Source organism: Xenopus laevis, chromosome 6L (assembly GCF_017654675.1).
Source record: "Xenopus laevis strain J_2021 chromosome 6L, Xenopus_laevis_v10.1, whole genome shotgun sequence".
NCBI lineage: Eukaryota > Metazoa > Chordata > Amphibia > Anura > Pipidae > Xenopus > Xenopus laevis.
Genome location: NC_054381.1, coordinates 115,925,967 through 115,948,860, shown reverse-complemented (window position 1 = coordinate 115,948,860; position 22,894 = coordinate 115,925,967). Strand labels below are relative to the sequence as shown.

Sequence of the window (22,894 nt, the reverse complement as noted above, 5' to 3'; positions counted from 1 at the left end):
TATCACAATAGCCTTTGATATTATGTCTGTCCAAAAAATCATCCAAGCCATTCTTAAAGGCATTAACTGAATCAGCCATCACAACATCACCCGGCAGTGCATTCCACAACCTCACTGTCCTGACTGTGAAGAACCCCCTACGTTGCTTCAAATGAAAGTTCTTTTCTTCTAGTCTAAAGGGGTGGCCTCTGGTACGGTGATCCACTTTATGGGTAAAAAGGTCCCCTGCTATTTGTCTATAATGTCCTCTAATGTACTTGTAAAGTGTAATCATGTCCCCTCGCAAGCGCCTTTTTCCCCCAGAGAAAACAAACCCAAACTTGACAGTCTACATAGTCTATTTTCTCATAGACAAGAAGAAGAAGCCCAGTTCAAAGCAACACACACATTATCATATATGGTAATGAGGCCCTTGGGACAACTTTGCATAATTTGCCATTGAAGTGCACAAATATTCTGTGTCCATTCCAAGGGAAAATCATCTGCCCTGCAGCTCCTTATTATTTCATCAAATGTGTTCTCCCCTACCCACAAGGATTCTAATAGCAGCCTCAGCACTGGCCCCCTGATCAGACCATAACCCGTGGGAACTGCTGACTGTGGGATTTAGCCACGGGGTAATGATTCATGTCAGACTGAGGTAGGAAGCCTTGCTAAGTAATTATTCAGCTAATTGCACATAAATTATGTATAACATAACCTTTATCTTAAAGTGATGGCCCTTGCCATTGGCCATTAACTCTTCACAACATGTTTATTGAAAGGACTTCTGAACATGATTCACTACAGTATTTGTTTAATAAAGCCAAAATCCAGCCAACAGTTGCTACATCCCAGATGGCAAAGCCTGCCATTACCTGCCATTACCAAGTTCTGCATAAAGGGCAAACAGTGGCCCAGAATGCAAGTGAAACAATTTTAATACCAGCTTGTGTTATGGAACTTTTATTTCAAGAGTAGTAAAATGCTCAAGCACTATATTCCAACTCGTGACGTTATTGTATCTCAGTGCTTCTCTTTTACACCCTCACTATTATGGGAACCTGTGTATCCTGAGTGCAATAGACCCGCATTAGTGTAATAAACCTGCATTAGCACAAAGGGACCTCACTTTTTCAAAGTGCAAAACAAAAGCATTATTCACCTTACATCTATACATACACCTTTATACTTCCAGTCATATGAAAAAGTTTATTTGGAGTTTTGTTCATCATTGGCTGAGCTTTCAAAGTAGCAACTTCCTTTTAATATATAACATGCCTTATGGAAACAGTATTGTTTCAGCAGTAATATAAAGTTTATTGGATAAACAGAAAATATGCAATATGCATCATAACAATATAAGACAGGTGCATAAATTTGGCCACCCCAACAGAGATATTATATTACATCAATACTTAGCTGAGCCTCCTTTTGCAAATGTAACAGCCTCTAGACGACTCCTATAGCCTTTGATGGGATTCTGGATGGTGGTACTTTTGACCATTTGTCCATACAAAATCTCTCCAGTTCAGTTACATTTGATGGCTGCCGAGCATGGACAGCCTGCTTCAAATCATCCCATAGATTTTCCATTCTGGACGGCCATTCCAGAATATTGTATTTCTCCCTCTGTATAAATGCCTTTGTAGATTTTGAAGTGTGTTTAGGGTCTTTGTCTTGTGGAATATCCAACCCCTGAGTAACTTTGTGACTGATGCTTGAACATTATCCTGAAGAATTTGTTATTGGGTGGAATTCATCAAACCCTCGACATTAACAAGGGCCCCAGTCCCTGAACTAGCCCCACAGCATGATGGAACCTCTTCCAAATTTAACAGTAGGTAGCAGGTATTTTTCTTGGAATGAGGTGTTCTTCTTCCACCATGCAAATACATTTTTGTCTCATCAGTCCAAAGCACTTTGTTCAAAAATGACTGTGACTTGTCTAATTGAGCTTTTGCATACAACAAGCGACTCTGTTTGTGGCGTGAGTGCAGAAAGGACTTCTTTCTCATCACCCTGTCATACAGTTCTTTGTGCAAATTGTGCTGAATTGTAGAACAATGTACAGATACACCATCTGCAGCAAGATGTTCTTGCAGGTCTTTGGAGGTGATCTTTGGGTTGTCTGTAACCATTCTCACAAGCCTTTTTTTTTTTTGGCCTGCCAGATCTGGGTTTTACAGCAACTGTGCCTGTGGCCTTCCATTTCCTGATTACATTCCTTACAGTTGAAACGGACAGTTTAAACCTCTGAGATCGCTTTTTGTAGCCTTCCTCTAAACCATGATACTGAACAATCTTTATTTTCAGATATTTTGAGAGTTGCTTTGACGATCCCCTGCTGTCACTCTTCAGAGGAGAGTCAAACAGAAGCACAATTTGCAATTGGTCACCTTAAATACCTTTTCTAATGATTGGACACACCTGCCTATGAAGTTCAAGGCTTAAGGTGGCCATACACGGGCCGATAAAAGCTGCCGACAGACCGAGTCAGCAGCTTATTGGCCCGTGTATGGGGGCCCCCGACGGGCTTCCACGATCGAGATCTGGCCCAAAGTCGGCCAGATCTCGATCGGATGGGATTAAAAATCCCGTCGGATCGCGGCCGCATCTGTTCGTTGATGCGGTCCCGCGATCCGACCGCCCGTTTGCGAATGCTAGGATCCGATCGTTGGGCCCTAGGGCCCACGATCGGATCTGCCCGATATTGCCCACCTCAAGGTGGGCATATCGGAGGGAGATCCACTCGTTTGGCGACATCGCCAAACGAGCGGATCTATCCATGTATGGCCACCTTTAATGAGCTAATCCAACCAATTTGGCGTTGCCAGTAATCAGTATTGAGCAGTTACATGCATTCAAATTAGCAAAAGGGTACCCAAATTTTTGCAAAGACAGTTTTTCACATTTGATTTAATTTCATACAACTGAATTCTGCTTCACTAAAAATGTTTGTTCAGAAAACACCCCAGAACTCAGATGTTCCTGGGAAATGAAAGACATATCACTCTTTTTTTGTTGAAAGTGGAGTAAATTATTATGCAGGCTGAGAGGGGTTCCCAAACTTTTTTCATATGACTGTATGTCTATAACCAGGTTTATTTAACATACTGGCCAAACACATCACCTTACGGATTTTAAGTAAAATGATGAGCTACCCCTCTGGTCTGCAGACATTAACAGATATGTTAGTTGTATTATACAAACATCATTTTGAGTCTAATTTTGTGTTTATAAAGGAAATGATACAGAATTTTCCTTTCCAGGTTCTTTTATTTTTAATAAGGATTGCATAATTATCTATCAATAACCAATTCCGCTTGTAAAGCAAAATGGAACAGCTGACATTAAGCAGTAAGTGTTAAATAGAAATAAAAAACAAAGTAAAGGTTCCCAAAATATAAATAGGTGTTTTTATGGTGTAACTTACTCCAAGTGATGTGGGTGACAGGGACACTGTATTAGAATGTACTGGGGGAGGTAACAAATGATAGAACCTTTCAGATCCAAGTTCCATGACCTTAGTGCTGATACAGAAGCTTCTGCATAGGACATTAACCCATGGGCTCCAGCAAATAGCAGAGGATGTTTAAGCTTTTATAGCGAAAAAGCTTGTTTAAAAAAATTAACAAATAAAATGGTGAACCAGTTTGGGGAGCATTTCTGCAAATTTAATTTTCATGGGTGTTTCCTAGATATGATAAGTGTCCCTTGTCAGTCCCAAATGACTTTCTGTTGTGGGTGCAGTAGGGCCACCAGTAAATACTAGGAATGCACCAAATCCCGAATCCTTTGTAAAAGATTTGGCCAAATCTGAACCCTAATTTGAATGTATAAATTAGGGCAAAGAGAACCATGCACATGGCTAAAAAATATTTTATTTCCTTGTTTGTATGATGAAAAGTCATGTGATTTTTTTGGATTCCGATTGGCCAGGCACTTGAATTTAGCCAAATCCGAATCCTGCTGAAAAAGGCTGAATCCTGAATCGAATCTTAGGTTGGATGCATCCCTAGGCAATGCAGCATGCCACACTCCTATAGTATGGCTGCCCACAGCTTGCATTTTCCCAGATGAATCATGAAAGCCACAATCAGCATTTTGATGCAGTTGCCTGTACAGAATGATGCAGCAGTTCATATCCAGGTCTCACCCCTATTCCAGTATATGGCAGTACCAATAACACCTACTGCTGTGCTGGCACTCACCCCCATTTCATTACATTTTATCTGACTTCAAGTATTAGACATAAACAGCACTACGGCAAAACATTGCCCAAATGTTAACTCCACAAATGAAATAAATCAGTAACACCCCTAGGCATAATCCATAGAATAATGACTGACTGTCAGACAGGACATTTTTATTAGCTTCTTTTTTTATTGCTGCAACTTGAAATGTGTCAAGTCAGCAATAGTTTGTGTATTTCCACGAAGACAAATCCGGAGCACTCGTTGGCTGGACACAGTTGCACAATGAGTTTACCTTGTGCTGACGGGAAGCAGATTTGGTGCCAACCATTTCACTGGCTGAGAGTCAATGCAGTGTCTGTACAAGTTAAAGGGACAGTGTTTGGTTTTGCCTGAATGTTATGTATATATATTTGCATACAGTGTTATTCCATTCAAACAGTACAGCAGTACAGCTTTATGTTAAGGGTTGTGCTTGAACACACACTATCCTACAAATACATTTTTTTTGTACCATAATCAGCCATATTAGATATTCTAAAGCAACATATGACGCATGTATGTGGGTGTAGTTTTATATATCACAGAAAAGCAACACGTGAGAATGTACCAACTGTGAATTCTAAAAAAGGCAGATTAAAAAAATATTCATTCTGCTGAGCAAAATATTTTTGATCAGTTTTTAATTCTGTAAGTGAAAAGTAGTAACAATTCCTATTGGAACCAATATATTTATAAATGTTAATGCACATCATTAGGCCAAAATAGCCATTAAGAGTTGTCACTTGTGCCGACTGCAGAGCCTAATAAAATCTCCGACGCCCCAAACGTGGGGTCCCTCAACAACTATGGGCTCCACTAAGAAAGATTGAGGATCGTAAAAATGAAGAGAAGGGGCTGATTTACTAAAATTCAAATTTTTTTCTCTAATAATTAGGTTTTTTTTAAATCTCTAAAATGCAAAAAATTTGAGAGATTTATTATATGTAAAAACCACGAAATACTAGGATACAAAACTTCTCCAAGTAAAAGCAGTCGAGGTCCCATAGAAGTCACTGGGAGATGCGCTGATCCTATTGGAACTTTTTTTAACCATTCAGACTTTTATCTTAGAGACACACATGGAAATTCGGCGAGATTAGTTGGCCGGCGACAAATCGGCTCTTCTTCTGGCGAATAATCTCGGCGGGATTGCACTCGGAGCGATTCGTTTTCCAAAGTTGCCAGAAGTTTCTGCTTGAGGCAACTTCCGAAAAAGAATTGCTCTGAGTGCCATCCCGTCGGCGATTTAGATTCTAGCCCGCGGAAGGCATTGCGTGGAAGATTAGTCGCCCGAAGACGAAATCTCCCCGAAACTCCACGTGTCTCTGCCCTTAGAGGTTTTCAGATTTTTTTTTACTTGTAATTTTCCGAAAATATTCGGATTTCTTTCTGTTCATTCTTTTTATATTCAGAACTTTCATGGCATTGGTGGTTTTAGAGAAAATTTGTTTAGTTGTGGTTTCAAACAGCTCTAATACCACTAAAATTCAACCTTTAATAAATTGCCTCTGATGCCTATAAAGCAGGGTAGGGCTATAAAAATAACACTTATGGCTTGCACTTTTCTAACCTTATCAAGAAACGGGGAACTGTGGAGGTCAAGGCAAGAAAATGTTTGGAGAAACCTGCTCATGTGCTGATCAGAAAGGGAAACCCTCGTGTGACTGCCAATGATCTTGAGAGAGAATAAAATTCCCCTGGCACTTGGATGGATTCTGTTCTCAAGCTGTTCATTATCACCTTGACCTTGAGGATGAACCATCTGATCTGGTTATTTGAGCAGCTCTTTGTTTTTCTGTGCTGTGAAGAGATATCTCTATGCTCTCACAATGGTAACACCCTTCTATCCACATAAGTTCTTATTTCATACGTTCCCTATAAAAACTCTGCTCTGACTCTTTGTGAGTTCAGAATCCACAGAGTTTGTGTCATATTTTGTTTTTGTGTGCTGTGAAGAGATATGCCTATGCTTTCCCAATGGTCACGCCCTTTTACGCCCATAAGTTCCCAAATATATAAAAACTCTGAGATTGTTCGTTCAGAATCCACGGAGCTCGTGTCAAATAAACATTATTTAACCTCATGTGATCTCAGATTTTCCACAACAATCTGCAGGAAGGCTTAGCTGACACAAGAATGGTGGTGTTTCATGTTCCACAGCACAGCGTCACTTGCACAAACATGATCTGCATGGAAGAGCCATCAGGAGGAGACTTACCTGCCACCTCATCACAATCACTAACATTTGAGGTATGCAGAATTGCATCTAGACAAGCCTTAGGCAGTTTGGAAACAAGTGATGTGAGACTGAAGAAGTACAATTTGATTTTTTTGGCCACAGTCCGTTAGGTTTGTTTGGGGGGAAAAGGGAAGAAAATACACCTTGTCAAACATGGGAGTGGATCCTTAAAGGACAAGGAAAGGCAAAACAATAAAATCCCATTTTTACATTCTTTAATGAACACATGAATGAACACATGAATCAACGCAAAGCTTAAGAAAAACTGATTTTTATTGATCTTTATAATGAGATGATAATGTGAAGATTGGTCATGAAAATATAACATCTTGCATCAAGATCATATTGTTTAAAACCTAAATCACTAAAATGTAGGGTTTTCCAAATCAGTCAGCCGGCTGCCACAATGGGGCATGATGTTACTGATACCCACACTGCTGTGCTGGTCAAATAGAAGACAGGATTCATTATATTAAAGATGGCCACACACACCCACACGGCAAAACAATCAGTTGTAGGGCATGGCCACAATCATGAATGGCTGATTTACTCTGATTTGAGTATCAGCTCATGGGACAACTAATCCAATTACAATAGAAATATGGATCCATATTGTATTATTGGTGAGCAAAGACTCCATACATGCACTCATGGGGGTCTTTATCCAAACAGATTTTCCATTTTGGAGGATCAGATATGTTGGGAACACATAACCCAAATGTACTTACCTGTTCTTCCGTGTGGCCACTTAAACATATACTTTACCTGCTGCATGGACAGGGGATCTAGCTGAGCCCACTGGGAGCCGGACAGATTTGCAAGATGGACAGCAAGCAAAGCATGGTCTGTATTTGATTAGTACATGTTTGAATAGAGAGAGACTGGGGGACATATGCCCTGTTGATTATTTGGAAATTTGCTCATATATTTTTGGTAAACAGACAGTAAAGTATGATGGAATAGCTACGTATTTCTGTGCACATCTTTGCATTTATACGTAAGAAAAGGACCTGCCATATGGCTTGCCTTAACTCAGGTCATTCTGAAGACTCTCCAGAAAGCATTTCTTTTATAACTGCTAGCAGTTAACTATTGAGCTGCCATGGCATACAGTATGGCAGCTCCAATTCTAATTTAAACATACAGAGAAGGGAAGGAGGACATTCTTTGCACCTTTATACTTTACAGTTAAAGAGAACAATATATTTCATAGTAAAAATGTATACTGTTGGTGTGCTAAGTGGCCCCTGAACATAAAACTTTAAAATATTTTAAATCTTTGAATCCACTGGCAACACTGATAAGTGAAGGACATACAATCTTGTTTTGTAATGAAGGCATCTGTGAGAGACCTCTAAGCCTGGATCCCTAACCTTCCCCTTGCTCTCTAGGCATTATAGAATCACACACTGGCAAAGCCATCGTTTTATCTTACAAAAATAGAGTGGAACCCGGGTCCCCGTATATCTGAGCTATGCAAGTGTAAACAGGAGAAGAGACTTAGTCATTTATGTAGTGCATCTTCTGCCACAAAGGAATATGTTCTCTTTAATGTAGTGCGGTTGTCTCTCTGCTTCCAGGCGCCAGACTCTTTATTCTTTGCATAGAAGGATCATTTCTGATACACTGACATAGCAGTGCTCCTGGGAATCATCCCTGCTTACATCTCTCCAAACACTGGCTAACATGTAGCACGGTAAATCGTGCCTGGTATGCACTCTAACATAGAGCACCAAAACATGACACCAAAGAGTGCGACTACTGGCATCTCCTCCGCAAAGGAAAAGTGCAATACTTGGGCGTGACTTGACTCTATGACCAATGACTAAACATAAAGGAAAAACAAGGTTTCAGGCTAAAGCTGGAATATTTCTGGAATGAAATGAAAAGTTCTACTGGTCCATGTTTAGTGTCAATGCGCCAAGAAAATAAAGAACCAAAAGATCCATCTCTTCACTTTCCGTATTCAGAGGATGAAGACACAAACATGGGGGAGACATTTCTCACTCCCAAACACAAAGCTTTGGGGGAACAAATAAAAAAAAAAAGGTCAAGAAGGATTCAGTGTCACAGACCACAAACAATAAAAACAAGTGCATTTCTTTCCTCTGTCGGCAGAAAGGAAATTGATTGGCACAATCTTTTTGACACAGTGAAGGTGGCATCTGACATGAATGTTCAGCATCAGATAGGAAAGATAGAGAAGTCCACTTGTGAATTCCATAGCAAAACAGACCACTTGAGATGTTAGAGGCATTCTTTGCTACTTGCCGTCCACATAGACGGCGCCTGCTTCGGACAATTATTAGTCATAGTGTTGCTGATATGGAAAGTACAAATGCCAATAAGGAGAAGTGGTCTTAACACTTATGTTTGCATGTGCTGTAGTGGCTGTATGTCCATCTCTGTCAGTCAATGGCACCCACCAAAGGAACCCCCTGTGCTAGGAACTCTGCAGCAGGCGCCGATAATGAGGCATCACTTCATGCTCTGGCAGGTGAAGAGCAAACTCCAAGGCAACCAGGACAGGGAACTCAAAGGCCATCAGCTCTCGCCTGTTCAGCCGGAATTTCTCCTCCAGCTTCTAATAGACAAGCACATTAGTGCGTCACTGAGCTGGACCCAAATACATCATCAGTCATTTTAGAAGATAATTAGACTTATTGGGACTCAGATAACTCTAAGGTGCACCCTGACTATAGTCATGGTCACTACTATCTCACAATCCTCTGTTTAGAGCCAAAATGTAAGGACTCTGCCCCCTTATCAATGAATTTGGTCACAGAGCTCTTGTACTGTAAATTTGCCATCATCCCCAATTACACAGAGTATCTCCTCACAACTTACCCCACGACCTTTCTCTGTACATCATTTGTCTCACAATAACTCCCTTCATAGTGCTAGTCTCTCTTTATCACTCCAGTATCTCCACTACTCCCTGCACAGCTTCTGTTATTCTTAATCCACTACTTCCTCCACTTCTTTCTTCCACCCCCTTCCCTGACTCCCTGCACCGCATATTCTCTTACTATGCCTCATTCCTGCGTTCTTTCTCTCCCCTCCAACCTGTGCATCTTTCTCTCCCTAGTTCTCTCAATGTACACCTACCTTTAACTATACCAATTCCCTGCAAAACTTTCTATCACTAACTCCTCTCTACATATTTCTTTATCACCCTTTTCTGCACACCTTTATATATGTCTTTTTTCTCTATGCCCCTGCACATATTTCTATATTTATTCCTTCTACTTACACTTTCTTTTGCCCACATTTGAGATTTTAACAAAACCGAAGACAGTGTAAGACCAAAAGAGGAACCCTGGCAGCCTGACAAGAGCCTCTGGGCACAAACACATTCTGCATTAAGATATTTAACCCTTAAAAGAAAGACATGCTGCCTAGCTAAGGACACACTTTTATCTTGGGCAACACCACCTAGCCTTAACCTTAGGGATATCAAGAACCTCCTCCCTTTTGCACAGCACTGAACATTCCATATTATACTCACGTCAATTAGGTGTTTCACTTCATGTTTTCGGAGGTCACTGCCAATCTTGGCTGCTAATAGGATGCAGGCACCAGCGCAAAGCTTCCTGTTCTGTTTGTTTAGTTTACCCTTTAAAGCAAGTTTTTCAAAATACACAAAGGCCATGGCGACTGTGGGTTCCTCATACCCGCACTCATCCTGCGCTAGTTTGTGAATGTCCCGTTTTAGGCTGAGGAAGAAATCAGATTTTGGCTTGTTATTGCAGACAGAAAACTGAAAACACACGGGGTAATCTTCTGAAATAACATTGCCCCCATGACAATATTACCATAAATAGTTTACACAAGTTAAATAAGCATGGAGTACAAACATGGTACATTTATACATGTTTATTTAACAGATTGAGCAATAATTCCCACAGGGACCAGAAGCAGGAGGTCCTTTATACATCTGCTCCTCTTTCTTATTTTGGCAAGTGTATGTTACAGCATTTCCTACCTGCCTGCAGATTTTTATAGATAAGAAAGAACTCCCTGACAATCACATGTTGTAGGGGTGGATATGGGACCAAGCACAAAGTACTGTTTTATTACTACAGAAAAAAAGGAAATCCAATTAAATGATTTCATAAAAATTGTGTCTATGGAAAATAGCTTAATTCTGAGCTTTCTGAATAATGGATCCCATAAAAGTAAGGCAACGTAAGTACAGTTGGTGGAAAGATGATGGTGTTGTCAAGTAGGGAAACTGGAAATGATTTGCTGCTGGGTGGTAAGTCAGACAAATCACATTAACGTTAGACTACATTCCTTTAGCACTGACTCTGCTATATCATTTTTGTGGTTCTAACTGAAGTCGTAAAACTAGTTATTTATAGAAGATGTTCCTCAGCTCTGGGTGTGTTTCATTCTTCTTCTTCATGCCATTCAAATAGCTTTGTGTGTAGGTGAGTGGGGCATCTGTAAGAACACACAGACTTCTGGAAAGGGTGATCCTATCCACAAAAATACTTCAGAAAAGAGGTAGTTAATGGAGGTTTTCGTTTCATACAAACGTAGGAATGAAACTTTCTATGAATCAAGTCACAACTATATGTGGTCTGTGATGTATATTGTTCAGTGATGTATTTTGTTCGGATTCATTAGGTGTAAGTGTGTTGTGTCTATTGACACAGGGCATGAATGGAACCCTGGAGTTAGTGCCTGGTCTGTAAGTGACAGTAGCACCAGGGTCCCCTGTATCAATAGGAGCAGCAGCACTCAATTCAGAATGAAAGGCAGGAAAGACTCAGCGGAACCCAGCACAGCTATACGAAGTACATTATGACACAAGTACCTTTAAAGGAATTGTTTAGTGTAAAAAGAAAAACTGGGTAAATAGATAGGCTGTGCAAAATAAAACATGTTTCTAATATAGTTAGTTAGCCAAAAATGTAATGTATAAAGGCTGGAGTGACTGGATGTCTAACATAATAACCAGAACACTATTTCCTGCTTTCCAGCTCTCTTGGTTTCCACTGACTGGTTACCATGCAGTTACCAATCAGAGTCTTGAGGGGGGGACCACGTGGGTCATAACTGTTGCTTTTGAATCTGAGCTGAATGCGGAGGATCAATTACAAACTCACTGAACAGTTGTGTACCATGTGCCCCCCCCTTCAAGTCGCTGACTAACTCAGAGTTAGAGCTGAAAAGCAGGAAGTAGTGTTCTGGCTATTAGGTTAGATATCCAGTCACTCCTGCCTTTATACATCACATTTTTGCCTAACTAACTATATTAGAAACAGTTTTTATTTTGCACAGCCTATCTATTTACACAGTTTTTATTTTCACACTGAACTGTTCCTTTAATGAAAGTGCTTTAGACTTTATATTTAGTGGTATCACTGTGCTTGCAGATGTAAATGCAGTGTCAGGCTGGGATACCAGGGGCCCACCAAAAAACCTTAGACTGTGGGCCCACTTTCAAAACTATTATTCCTCCTCTCCTCACTAAACCTCTTTATTCTCCTAGTCTTTTATATTTACTTAGTCTATTCTTCCATTATTAAGCATTTTTCCCCATAAAGAAATAAGAAATGACCATGAAATTGGCCACATAGTTAGAAGCAAAAGGGCCCACCGGGAGTTTTGCTGGTATCCCGGTGGGCCAGTCCAACACTATTAAATGAGTCCTATTATGTCAGGCCTAGCTGTATGTCCCATACCTTCTTATTTTGCTGAGTGTCAGCTTGATGTGAGGAAATTTCTCCTTGAAAGTTTCATTCATGTCCTTTTTGAGGTCTGAAGGTTTCACGTACTCTATGACAGTGGTCTGTAACCAGAGATAAAATACATGCCGTAGGTTTCGTTTTTTTGCTGAGCAATCAATACAAGTGTCACTACATACTCCCAACAGTATTACGTTAGACAGGAATCACGTATTCTTTTGCTGGTTCTTGTGTCAACTCATTGTGGTAGAGGGAAAATCAATTAAACATATACCTATGAGCAGCATGTTCACTCAGAATTTTTGTTCACTTGCATTCAACAACAGTCTGACTAATCTACACAACACAAGCTCATAAGCATCATCGATAATTTAAAGTTTAGCAAATGGAAATTAAAAAACTCCCACCTGCCCGAGAGGTCTGAATAGAGACAATGAGGAGGGAGTGGTGTGTGTTTAATCATTACTGCCGCCGTCAAGACAAACAGATCCATCATCAATTATTCACAAGCTGTTCATTTAGTTACCAGGAATTAGCTACTTCATTTATACAGGCTGAATCCTTGCCTCTATATGTAGTAAAAAAAAGCACTGCATTTGCCCAGGTGCAGTAACCCACAGCAACCAATAGGATATTTGTTGTTTGACCTGTAAATGCTTACTGATTGGTTGCTACTGGTAACTGCACCTAGGAAAACTTAATTGTCTCTTATAACATAACCCCCCCACAAAATTATGTTGTTTATTCTGTTTAATCTGGATATATATTCAGTACCCTCTCTAAGCATATTTTGAAACTGCTGTGAATTTGGTTCTTGGTTCCGACTCATGAACAAAGATGCTTAATTGCCCAAGTGCCGTTGTTAATTGCCCAAGTGCTGTTGTTAATAGCAACCAGTTAGATTGTTGCTTAAATTTTGGAATATTTCATGAACTGATCAAAATGAATTACTGATTACTTGTTATAGGCAATTGCACTTGGGCAGTTTAGCGCCTATGCTCATAAATCAACCCCTCTGTCAAAGTGAATGAGCAAAAGAAAGAGCTCTTAGGCCGGTGCTACACATAGCAGATTCTCATCCTCCCTCAAGCTGCTAAAAGCTTTTTACTGCACTGCACTTGAAACTATTGTGTTGGCCCAGGTGCAGACACAAGGAGTATATTTTGGCTCCAAAAGGCATACTTCAGCATTTTCGAGTCAAAATCCATTGCGTGTGTCTGCACCTGGAGCCATTGTGCTGGCCCGAAAAAGCTTTTAGGAGGAGAGGATACACAGCCTGTGTTTATCAATAGGTTGAGAATTCTGCTATGTGTGCCACTAGCCGAAATGCTAGCTACATAGTTGTCAGTTGGCTTTCTGATAAATGCCCCATGAGTCCTGTTACCTGGTGCTGAGTTAGAGACAGAAAATAGAAACAACTTCATTCTATTCTAACACATTACTACTTTATAATATTTTGTTTTATATAAACACAACCTTATTTTCAAAGTGGATTTATTTTTAGGGGAAGACTGTTAATCATACAGCTCATGGTATTTTCATGCTAGTTGCAATGTTTACTAACCCCAAACATAAGAGGTGCCCTTATAAGAACCTGCCCTTTCTGTGTGCTAAACCCATCCCCCACAATCAGGAATCCAGAGAAGATGTAGAAATAAATTTTAGCAACTCATCATTTCAGTACCCATCTCCTGGCCCATAGAGTTTTGCCATATTTTGTCATTTGTTTTTCACTTCCCTCCCTTCTTGATCTGCATTTTCCATTTAACAAACAAATTATAGCTTCCCTCTCGTGTCCAAGGAAATGCTGGCAGCTGCATCACTGCTGTCACACCTCATGCATTAGCATATAACAGTAACAGCAGAAATTGATTAGGATTTCACACAGCTTTCTCTGCATTTAACTCTCTGTGGAATTTTCATTGCATGACTGTATGACTATCCTGAAGACAGAAATAATTTCCTACATGCCACAATCTACATCATTTATGCAAATTTCAACTATACGGCCAACATATGTCCTATTAATATCCTTTTACCACTATACCTTAAGTAAATAAAAATTAAATGCTTCTACACTTACCATATAGGAAGGGAAGATTAGAACCCGTTTGTGCTTGCCACATGGCCACTGTGGATCATCCAGAAGGTTAGGATCATATTCAATAAACTCTCCTATGTCACTTCCTGCAAAATCACAAAACACTCATCACCCCCTGGTTAATCCATCATTCAACATTTTCACCGAGGGAGCAGTAGGCCTCAAATCCAGAAATCTCACACACTCATTTCCCTAGTCACAAAAGCAATATATATATATATATGTGTATATATATATATATATATATATATATATATATATATATATATATATATATATATATATATATATATATATATATATATATATATATATATATGTATATATATGTATATATATATATGTATATATATATATGTATATATATATATATACATATATATATGTATACATACATATATGTATACATACATATATGTATACATACATATATGTATATATACATATATATACATATATATACATATATACATATATATACATATATATATATACATATATACATGCATATATACATACATATATACATACATATATACATATATATATACATATATACATACATATATACATACATATATATATATATATATATATATATATATATATATATATATATATATATATATATATATATATATATAACCCCCAACAGAAATGTTTAGATTGTAAGCTCTTTTGGACAGAGTCCTCTCTGTATTGGTTGTTTTTGTAAGTTTTTTATATGTTTAATGTATACACCCATTTTTTCTACAATGCTGTGGAATGTGTTGGCATTTAACACGTTTATAATAGTAATGAAATGATAGTAACAAAAAAGCACATTATTTCATTCTCGGTTCTATCCTGAGATTGCAGAAGTGGAGCTATTAAAGTGCAGTATTTAGTGTTACCTGTATCAATGCTGCCTTGAATACTGTTGGCTCTGCCCAGGGTCAAGTTGCGGTGACTCGTGTTCCGAAACTGAGAGAAGGAGCATGTAGAATCTATAGTGTTTCTCCGGGCTCCCAAGGCATTGGTTGGGTACAGAAACTGTGTATATGATACAGTCTATAAAGAAGAGAAAGTGGTGGGTGCTGATCACTTAGCATTAAAGCAGTTCTTTGTTTTATTGCATCAGTGAAATCTACTCAACTTGGCAAAGGCACTAAACACCAAAGAAACATTAAACAGTACCATAAGTTTTAATACTGAGCTACTTCCTGCATTCTACCCAGAAGCAGAACAAAATTTCCTTTTACATTTAATTTTGGAAAACAAACTGCCCGCACAACAGATATGCATGTGCTGTGCATTCCTGCCTGACTATTATTTTTGGGATAGCTGACCAGAAAAACGGACAATCATTTGAGGGGAGTGGTTTGCTACAATCTAGTAGCCAATCATGGGAAGTGCATGATATGTGACTAAACAATGCGACCAACACTTCCTTTTTAAGAAATGTTAACAGGAGTCTTCATGCGGTTTCCTAAGAAGGTTGCAGTAACCACCAACTATTTAACATTAACCTTGAGTCTTTTTAAGTATTGAAGATGATATTTTGTGGTCTGTTTACTGACTAGGATATTTGCCCCGGACACTAATAAAAGTTCATGTAACATGAAGTGAGTGGCTCAATTATCTGGCTTCTTGCATAGGGATTAGAAAACTACAGGCGGCCAAGGGTAAGTAAATAAGAAGGCTGTGATCTGCCAACTGAGACCAATGCCATGAAGGCGAGACTGAAACTGCAAATTGTGTGAGTATAAACAGAGGAAAGATTATTATACTATATTGATAAGAGAAAAACACAAGGCGGAAGGTACAGATACATAAATATACAGTGGCCCTTTACGTCCAAGATGTATTGGTTGTAGTTAAGCTATACAGCCATGGGGTGAAATCTCTGTTTGAGTTACAAGTAGCAGATCATACTAAATATTATGCTGTCATCCACAAATTTGTACATTTAAAGGCATAAACGAATGAAGCAATGTGCGAACTATCTAAAGTTGTGACCACTCTTGCAGTGTATATTTGTGTGCGTCCGACATACCAAAAGACCAGACGTAATAAGCAGCATGGCTTCACTTATGGTAAGGTCACAGGGGTAACAGGAAGTAAAGTTCATTTATTCATGATTTATGCACTGGAAATGGTGCCACAGCTTGTGGTTAATGTGCTTTTTATATTATTGACTTATTCTTGGAAGGAAAGGTCAAAACGAGCCTGGTCATGTGCACTTATAAATGAGTAATTACGGCTTTATCCTTATCTACTAATGCTCCATATGCCATTTATCGGTAGAAATGTAGGCAGCGTCCCATAATGCACCTGTGACATCTCCAAAGCAATGCTTACATTCTCACCTTCCCATCAGCACCAAGTTCTACTCCCTCGAGGCCAAGAATCATCTCTCTGGTTCCCATTCCCCCTGAGGAATGTCGCTGCCTTGTGCCTTCCAGTTTTAGTTCCCTGTAGGTTACAGAATAACATAAGGTCAAGCCAGCCAGGATGGTTTGCCAAAAGCAGGAAGCATTGCAATTGTTTAAATCATTAAGTGGATGCCAACAGCTGCCATCTCTGCTGTAGTAGAGTAGACATGCTTATCTCAACAATAACATGGTGATTAGTATGTTTATTAATATTTACAGAGGGCTTAAAATATGGGCAAAGTTTGCCCTTACTCTTCTGACCCACACTGACCATTAACAACTATGCTTTCCTTACTCTACCTGTACACTTTACATAACTACAACTGGGCTGTAATAGGTAACTGGATCAGGGCCAACCTTTGCTTGTGTCGCTACATAAGCCTTGTTTGAGCATTATTTCCTGTAATAATAAAAGCATTGCAATGTGACATCAATAAGGTCCAACTGTAACTGATGACACCAATTAGCTCGGCTTATGAAGGATATCTATTACAGGTTTATTCATGGCTTTTGTATACAATATACATTTCTTTAATGACTTTATGGTGTAATTTCATTTTTTTTTTTGTTAAACAACGTCCTCGATCATAAAATGGCTAAAGTTGCAGTGGATCTAAAAAATCCCTCTCCTCCCCCCTATGTTATGCAATAGTTTCTGGCTTGTGTACTTCTGGTAATGTTATGTCTCCAGTTACAGAACACTGCAATGCTGTCTTTACACAGGAATGGATAAGACATTAATATCTATTAGCATGAAATGGGATATTTCTGCGTTCTCCACTGAGAGCTTCTACCAGCATGAAACAATGACATGTATGACTGTAAAGTACACTGATATATCCCTCATAAAGACTGACTGTCTCATTCTGAATCTCTAGAACATAGTAAATAGTAAAAAGAGGACCTGAATAGAACGATGAGTAATAAAAAGTAGCAATAACAATACATTTGTAGTATTACTGGCATTTGTTTATTAGATGGGGATATATATATATATATATATATTGCACTCGCAGGTCTTTGATGAACAAAAAATAGTATACATTTTTTTAAACATATGGTTAAACACCACAAATAGAGACAACAAACTGAGGCTTAGCTCAACTAATCTATTTATTTATTTATCCAACTTTGTGGCTTATAGAATACGGAATGGAAAGTTCTTCCTATCAAAACTACATAGGCAACAAGAGATAACTTGAATTATTTACAGATACTTTTAAGAGGAGATAAAACGTCAGTATGTGGATGTAAGAATAAACCAGGGACAATAATGTTTGTCTAGTAGATATTTATATATTTTATCTGTAAAAAGAGCCACTAACCCTATACATTTCTATACAGAAATGCAAACTCAGGTACAAACTGATCAAGTGGTCTTCGAGGAACTCTCCAAGCCTCCATTGCATCTCTAATATGTGGTGAATACTAGAAACGGAATCATAACCATGAAGTTGCAGTTTATAAAGCAGGTAGAAGGGAGATTGTGTAAAGAAGAGAGATGACAGGAAGTGGCAGGAAACCTCTTAGCAAACACATTGCAACACAAAGAAAGCAATGCTCCAGTAGAGAAGGAGAGCACAGGCAGTAATTCATTTACATGAAGTTTATGCATTTTGGCACAGGCTTAGTCCAAGAGCCACAAATTAGTCACATTGCCAAGCGAGCAAAGGCAGCGTCAGACTGGGACAACAGGGGCCCACCCAAAAACCTTAGACCAGCGGCCCACCAAAAGACCTTAGATCACGGGTCCACTCTCAGTACTATTATTCTTCCTCTCCTCGCTCAACCTCTATTCTCCTAGTCTCTTTTCTTTACATACTATAAACTATTATTCCATCTATTTAGCTTCTTTGTTCTCATAGAAATAGGGAATGGCCATGAAATAGGACAAATGTTTAGCAGCATGAGGGCCCACTGATACCTAGGCCCACCGGGAATTTTCCTGGTATCCCGGTGGGCCAGTCCGACACTGAGCATAGGGGTTCTTTAAAGCTACAGACAAAGCCAACCCCTCAGTCAGGCTTCCCCTGGGGTCTTCTTCCTCTACAGTTATACCACTGAATAGGTGCCATTTTGTTGTATACCACTGTAGGGTGGGGCCACATGGGCATTAGATATAGGCAAGCTGCTAGTGGTGATGTGTGGGTGTATCCAAGGACAAGTTTAGTCACAAAGGTGGGTTGCTGGACCTATAAAAGTCAGCCCCTGTGCCTGTCATTCACTGTAAGTTCTGTCATTTTCCAAAGAGCCCTCTTCCATGAAGAAGTCAGTGGCAGCCCCCTCTTCCTTTGTCACATCACCAGCGTGTTGAGGTTTGAGAAAAAAGTAAGGAAATGCAGACTTGGGTGGGTGCCATAGATTTTAATGACCCACACATCATTAGTTAATACCCACTAGATCAGGGAGTCGCAGACAGTGTGGTCAACCCAGAGGGGGGCTTGGAGGAGAGCCAGGGGGACTCAAGGCCAGTTAAAAGGGTGGTTGGCCTTTAAGAAAACTTTTAATATATTAAAGAATGGCTAATTCTAAGCACTTTTCAAATGGCCTTAATTTTTTCATTTTCATAGGTTTTTAATCATTTGATTTCTCATACTGGCTTTTTCCAGCTTTCAAATGAGGACACTAACCGCATCAAAAATAAACAAATGCGCTGTAAGACGACAAATGTATTATTATTGCTGCTTTTTATTACTCATCTTTCCATTCAGGCCCTTTCCTGTTCAAATCTCAGCCTCTCATTCAAATCAATGATGGTTCCTTGGGTTCATTTGGACCATACCAACCAGACTGCAGAAATTCCAAGGTAGAGAGCTGCTGAATAAAAAGCTAGATATATCAATAATACCAAATAATAACAAATAAAGTCCAACTGCAAATTGTCTCAGAATATCATTCTTTACATCACATTAAAAGTTAATTTAAAGGTTAACACCCCCTTTTAAGGTGAGAAATAAAGAGAATAGGGCACACCTGAAAGCCCAGCTTTAAGTCCAGTCAGGGTGAGATTTGGGGTGAATATATATTTGTTCCCCTAGATCTTCTCACAACTATGACTGAAAGGCTGATACTCTCATATTTTTGTATAGCATAATCTTTTTATGAGCCTAGTGATGCGCTGGCCAAATGTTCAAATGGAGCTTGAACCTAAAATATTTGACAATCACTGCACTAGATTGAGGGTGGCATAAGCAGCTGTGGGCTCCTGTACCAATGATGCAGTAGTGACCCATATTTATGATAAACTACTTTGGCGATTATTATTTGGATGGCTTTATCATTTGGATGATGAAAAGAAATACAAACAATTTTAGCCCAGAAATAGTCATATGTTTGGCTAATACAAAGGCAGTGGGTTGAAGCAGTGAAAAGCACCAGTTGAGCGTGCAAATAGCACTATAGCCAGCTATTCAGCTGGAACAGGGCACAATACTGTAATGAAAAACAGGCAGAGCAATGAGAACAAAAGTTCATTTACTCTACTGATGTAACACGGATGTCTACCAAGATAACATCTAAATAGCAGTCATCAAATATTTGCAGCCCCACAGCAAAACAATGTGCCTAGTGCACGGAAATGCAGCAGCTTCCAACAATAGCACATGGCAGAGGAAAGGCTAATCCATAATTAGAGAAGCCCAAAGATGCAGGTTATTAATCAGAGAAATGATAATGAAATTGGATAATGGTGGAATTTTAATACATTCTGCTGTAAATACTCTGCAATAACACATGAGACTGGTTTTGTTGCATTCATTAAGGTGCATGGTGGCACAGTGGATAGCTGCACTGGGGGTTCTAGGTTCAGTTCCAGACAGAGAACCATTTGCATATCTGAGTGGGTTCCCTTTGTATTCTAGTTTCTCCACACACTCAAAAGTCACACAGGAAGGTTCATTCCTGACAATACTAATCATAGTATGTGTGAGTGTGATAGGAACCTAAGATTGTAACATCCACTGAGGCAGGGATTGAGGTGAACAATGTATAATCTCTTTTGGGGAATATTTTGGTGCTATAAAAAACAGATAATAATGTGTAATATAAACAAAACCCAATCAGACACCATTGACAAAGGCACTGAGTCAGGCACAAGTGTGAATGACTTCAGGTTTCAGTAAGATTTGTGCATTGCACACTCTTGTCACACTCTGACCTCAGCCTATAAACACACAAAATATCAGGCGTTTCCATCTGAACAAAACCATTATTAGCCTTTGGGTGTAATTAATAAGATTGTAAATTGGACAGCATGGTGGCACAATGAGCTATATGGCTGCTTGCAGTTCTGGAGTCTTGGCTTTGATTTTGACTAGAATATTTAGTACAATGCCCAGTGTTTGCCAAGGCGTTTCCGTGGGGTGCTGCAATTTTCTCTCATAGTACACAAACACAAAAGCAGGATAAGTGGCTATTCCCAGTTGAGCCTAGTTTACAAGTGCAGGGGCCAATATGACTGAATGAGCAATCTTTAAAGACTCATTATAAAGTTTGATAATAAACAAAAATAAAATAAGTGTCTGGATAAAAAAGAAACATTTACACTATCACTGCAGCTTTCTTACAGCCTTATTTTTGAAAAAATTCTAATACCTTCTACCCGGCCTCTAAAGCTGGCCATAGACGCAAAGATCTGATAATACAAATTGAGGATTCGTACAATTTTTGGACTGTGTGTGGAGAGTCCCAACATTTTTCGTCTGGTGGAGGTCGGTCGTTTGGTCGATTGGACAGGTTAAAAGATTTCTGTCGGCTGCCGATAATATCTCTGTATGCATTGCCGATCGTACGATTTTCAGAGGGAGACTGACACTAACTTTGGACGGACATAACTTTCATACGATTGCTGTCAGGGGCAGAACATCGGCTGATCTGTTCTTTTGTAATTTACTTGATCAGAATGGTTAGTGGCAGGTCGGGAGATGGGAAAGTCCAATCGTACGATGATTCGTATGATCGGATCTTTGCGTCTATGGACAATTTTAGGAAGAGACGCCAGATGTATCTGATTGATCTATGATGGGAAGTTGGACTATTGTTCCATTCTAACAATAAATATACATATCTATACGTGAACGACTTTATTTGAGATTTGTTTCCAGTTCCCTTGTAACGGAATTTGGAAAACATTGTGCAAGGGCTGGAGGAAAAGAGACAAGGATGTCCCTCTAACATCCACCACCTTCCGCACACAGAACTGCCAAAACTTAAGGTCCCCATACATGGATAGATCCGCTCGTTTGGCGATGTCGCCAAACGAGCGGATCTCCCTCCGATATGCCCACCTTGAGGTGGGCAATATCGGGCAGATCCGATCGTGGGCCCTAGGGCCCAACGATCGGATCCTAGCATTCTCAAACGGGCGGTCGGATCGCGGGACCGCATCAACGAACAGATGCGGCCGCGATCCGACGGGATTTTTAAACCCATCCGATCGAGATCTGGCCGACTTTCGGCCAGATCTCGATCGGGGAAGCCCGTCGGGGGCCCCCATACACGGGCCAATAAGCTGCCGACACAGTCTGTCGGCAGCTTTTATCGGCCCGTGTATGGCCACCTTTAGTAGTGCCCAGCACACAGAGAGGTTAGACTCTTTGCTCTACAACTACTACTTGAAAAATCAAATGGGGCAAAGTGCATAATCATGGTGCTTTGTACCCATTTCTTACACTTTGTAACCTTGCCCTATTTTGGTAAATGAGTCTATATATATTTAATTAGGAGTGAAACATAACTACAAAAAGGATTTGAATGCCTCTTTAGCTATCCTATGCCAAACTACCACAATGATACTTTCAATCCACATCCTTCTAAGAGTTACTATAAAAATGTTCTTTCCACATTTATACTTACCCAACATGGGCGCAGTCTCGATATGGCAGCACTGAAAATATACCACAGAATGACCTCCTTCCACTTATAAGGACTATCCTATTGAAGTAACATAAAATATAGTCAATACAGAACAACACCAAATTTAGTGCATGATAGTCATAAACACAATATGTTGCTAGCTATACTTGTCAACAACAATAATTACTATGTGCCTAGATATTAATTCCTTCTTTAAAGGAATTGTTCAGTATAAAAATAAAAGCTGGGTAAATAGATAGGTTGTGCAAAATAAAAAATTGGTCAATATAATTAGTTAGCCAAAAATGTAATGTATAAAGGCTGGAGTGACTGGATGTCTAACATAATAGCCAGAACACTACTTCCTGCTTTGC

The 22,894-nt window shown here is 39.4% G+C and overlaps 1 protein-coding gene across 2 annotated transcripts in view; it reads right to left on the bottom strand.

Moving 5' to 3' along the window:
* Nucleotides 1-6,711: 6,711 nt before the first annotated feature.
* cables1.L (Cdk5 and Abl enzyme substrate 1 L homeolog) overlaps nucleotides 6,712-22,894 on the bottom strand; it is a 53,258-nt gene continuing 37,075 nt past the window's right edge. For both annotated transcript variants that reach the window (XM_018267942.1, XM_018267941.2), the window contains exons 4-10: nucleotides 22,521-22,598; nucleotides 16,602-16,707; nucleotides 15,147-15,303; nucleotides 14,236-14,339; nucleotides 12,150-12,256; nucleotides 9,965-10,172; nucleotides 6,712-9,040 (exon numbers count right to left, since the gene is read on the bottom strand). In XM_018267942.1, coding sequence (XP_018123431.1) covers nucleotides 8,900-9,040; nucleotides 9,965-10,172; nucleotides 12,150-12,256; nucleotides 14,236-14,339; nucleotides 15,147-15,303; nucleotides 16,602-16,707; nucleotides 22,521-22,598 — 901 coding nt within the window. In that variant the 3' untranslated portion in view covers nucleotides 6,712-8,899. The remainder of the gene's footprint in view (nucleotides 9,041-9,964; nucleotides 10,173-12,149; nucleotides 12,257-14,235; nucleotides 14,340-15,146; nucleotides 15,304-16,601; nucleotides 16,708-22,520; nucleotides 22,599-22,894) is intronic.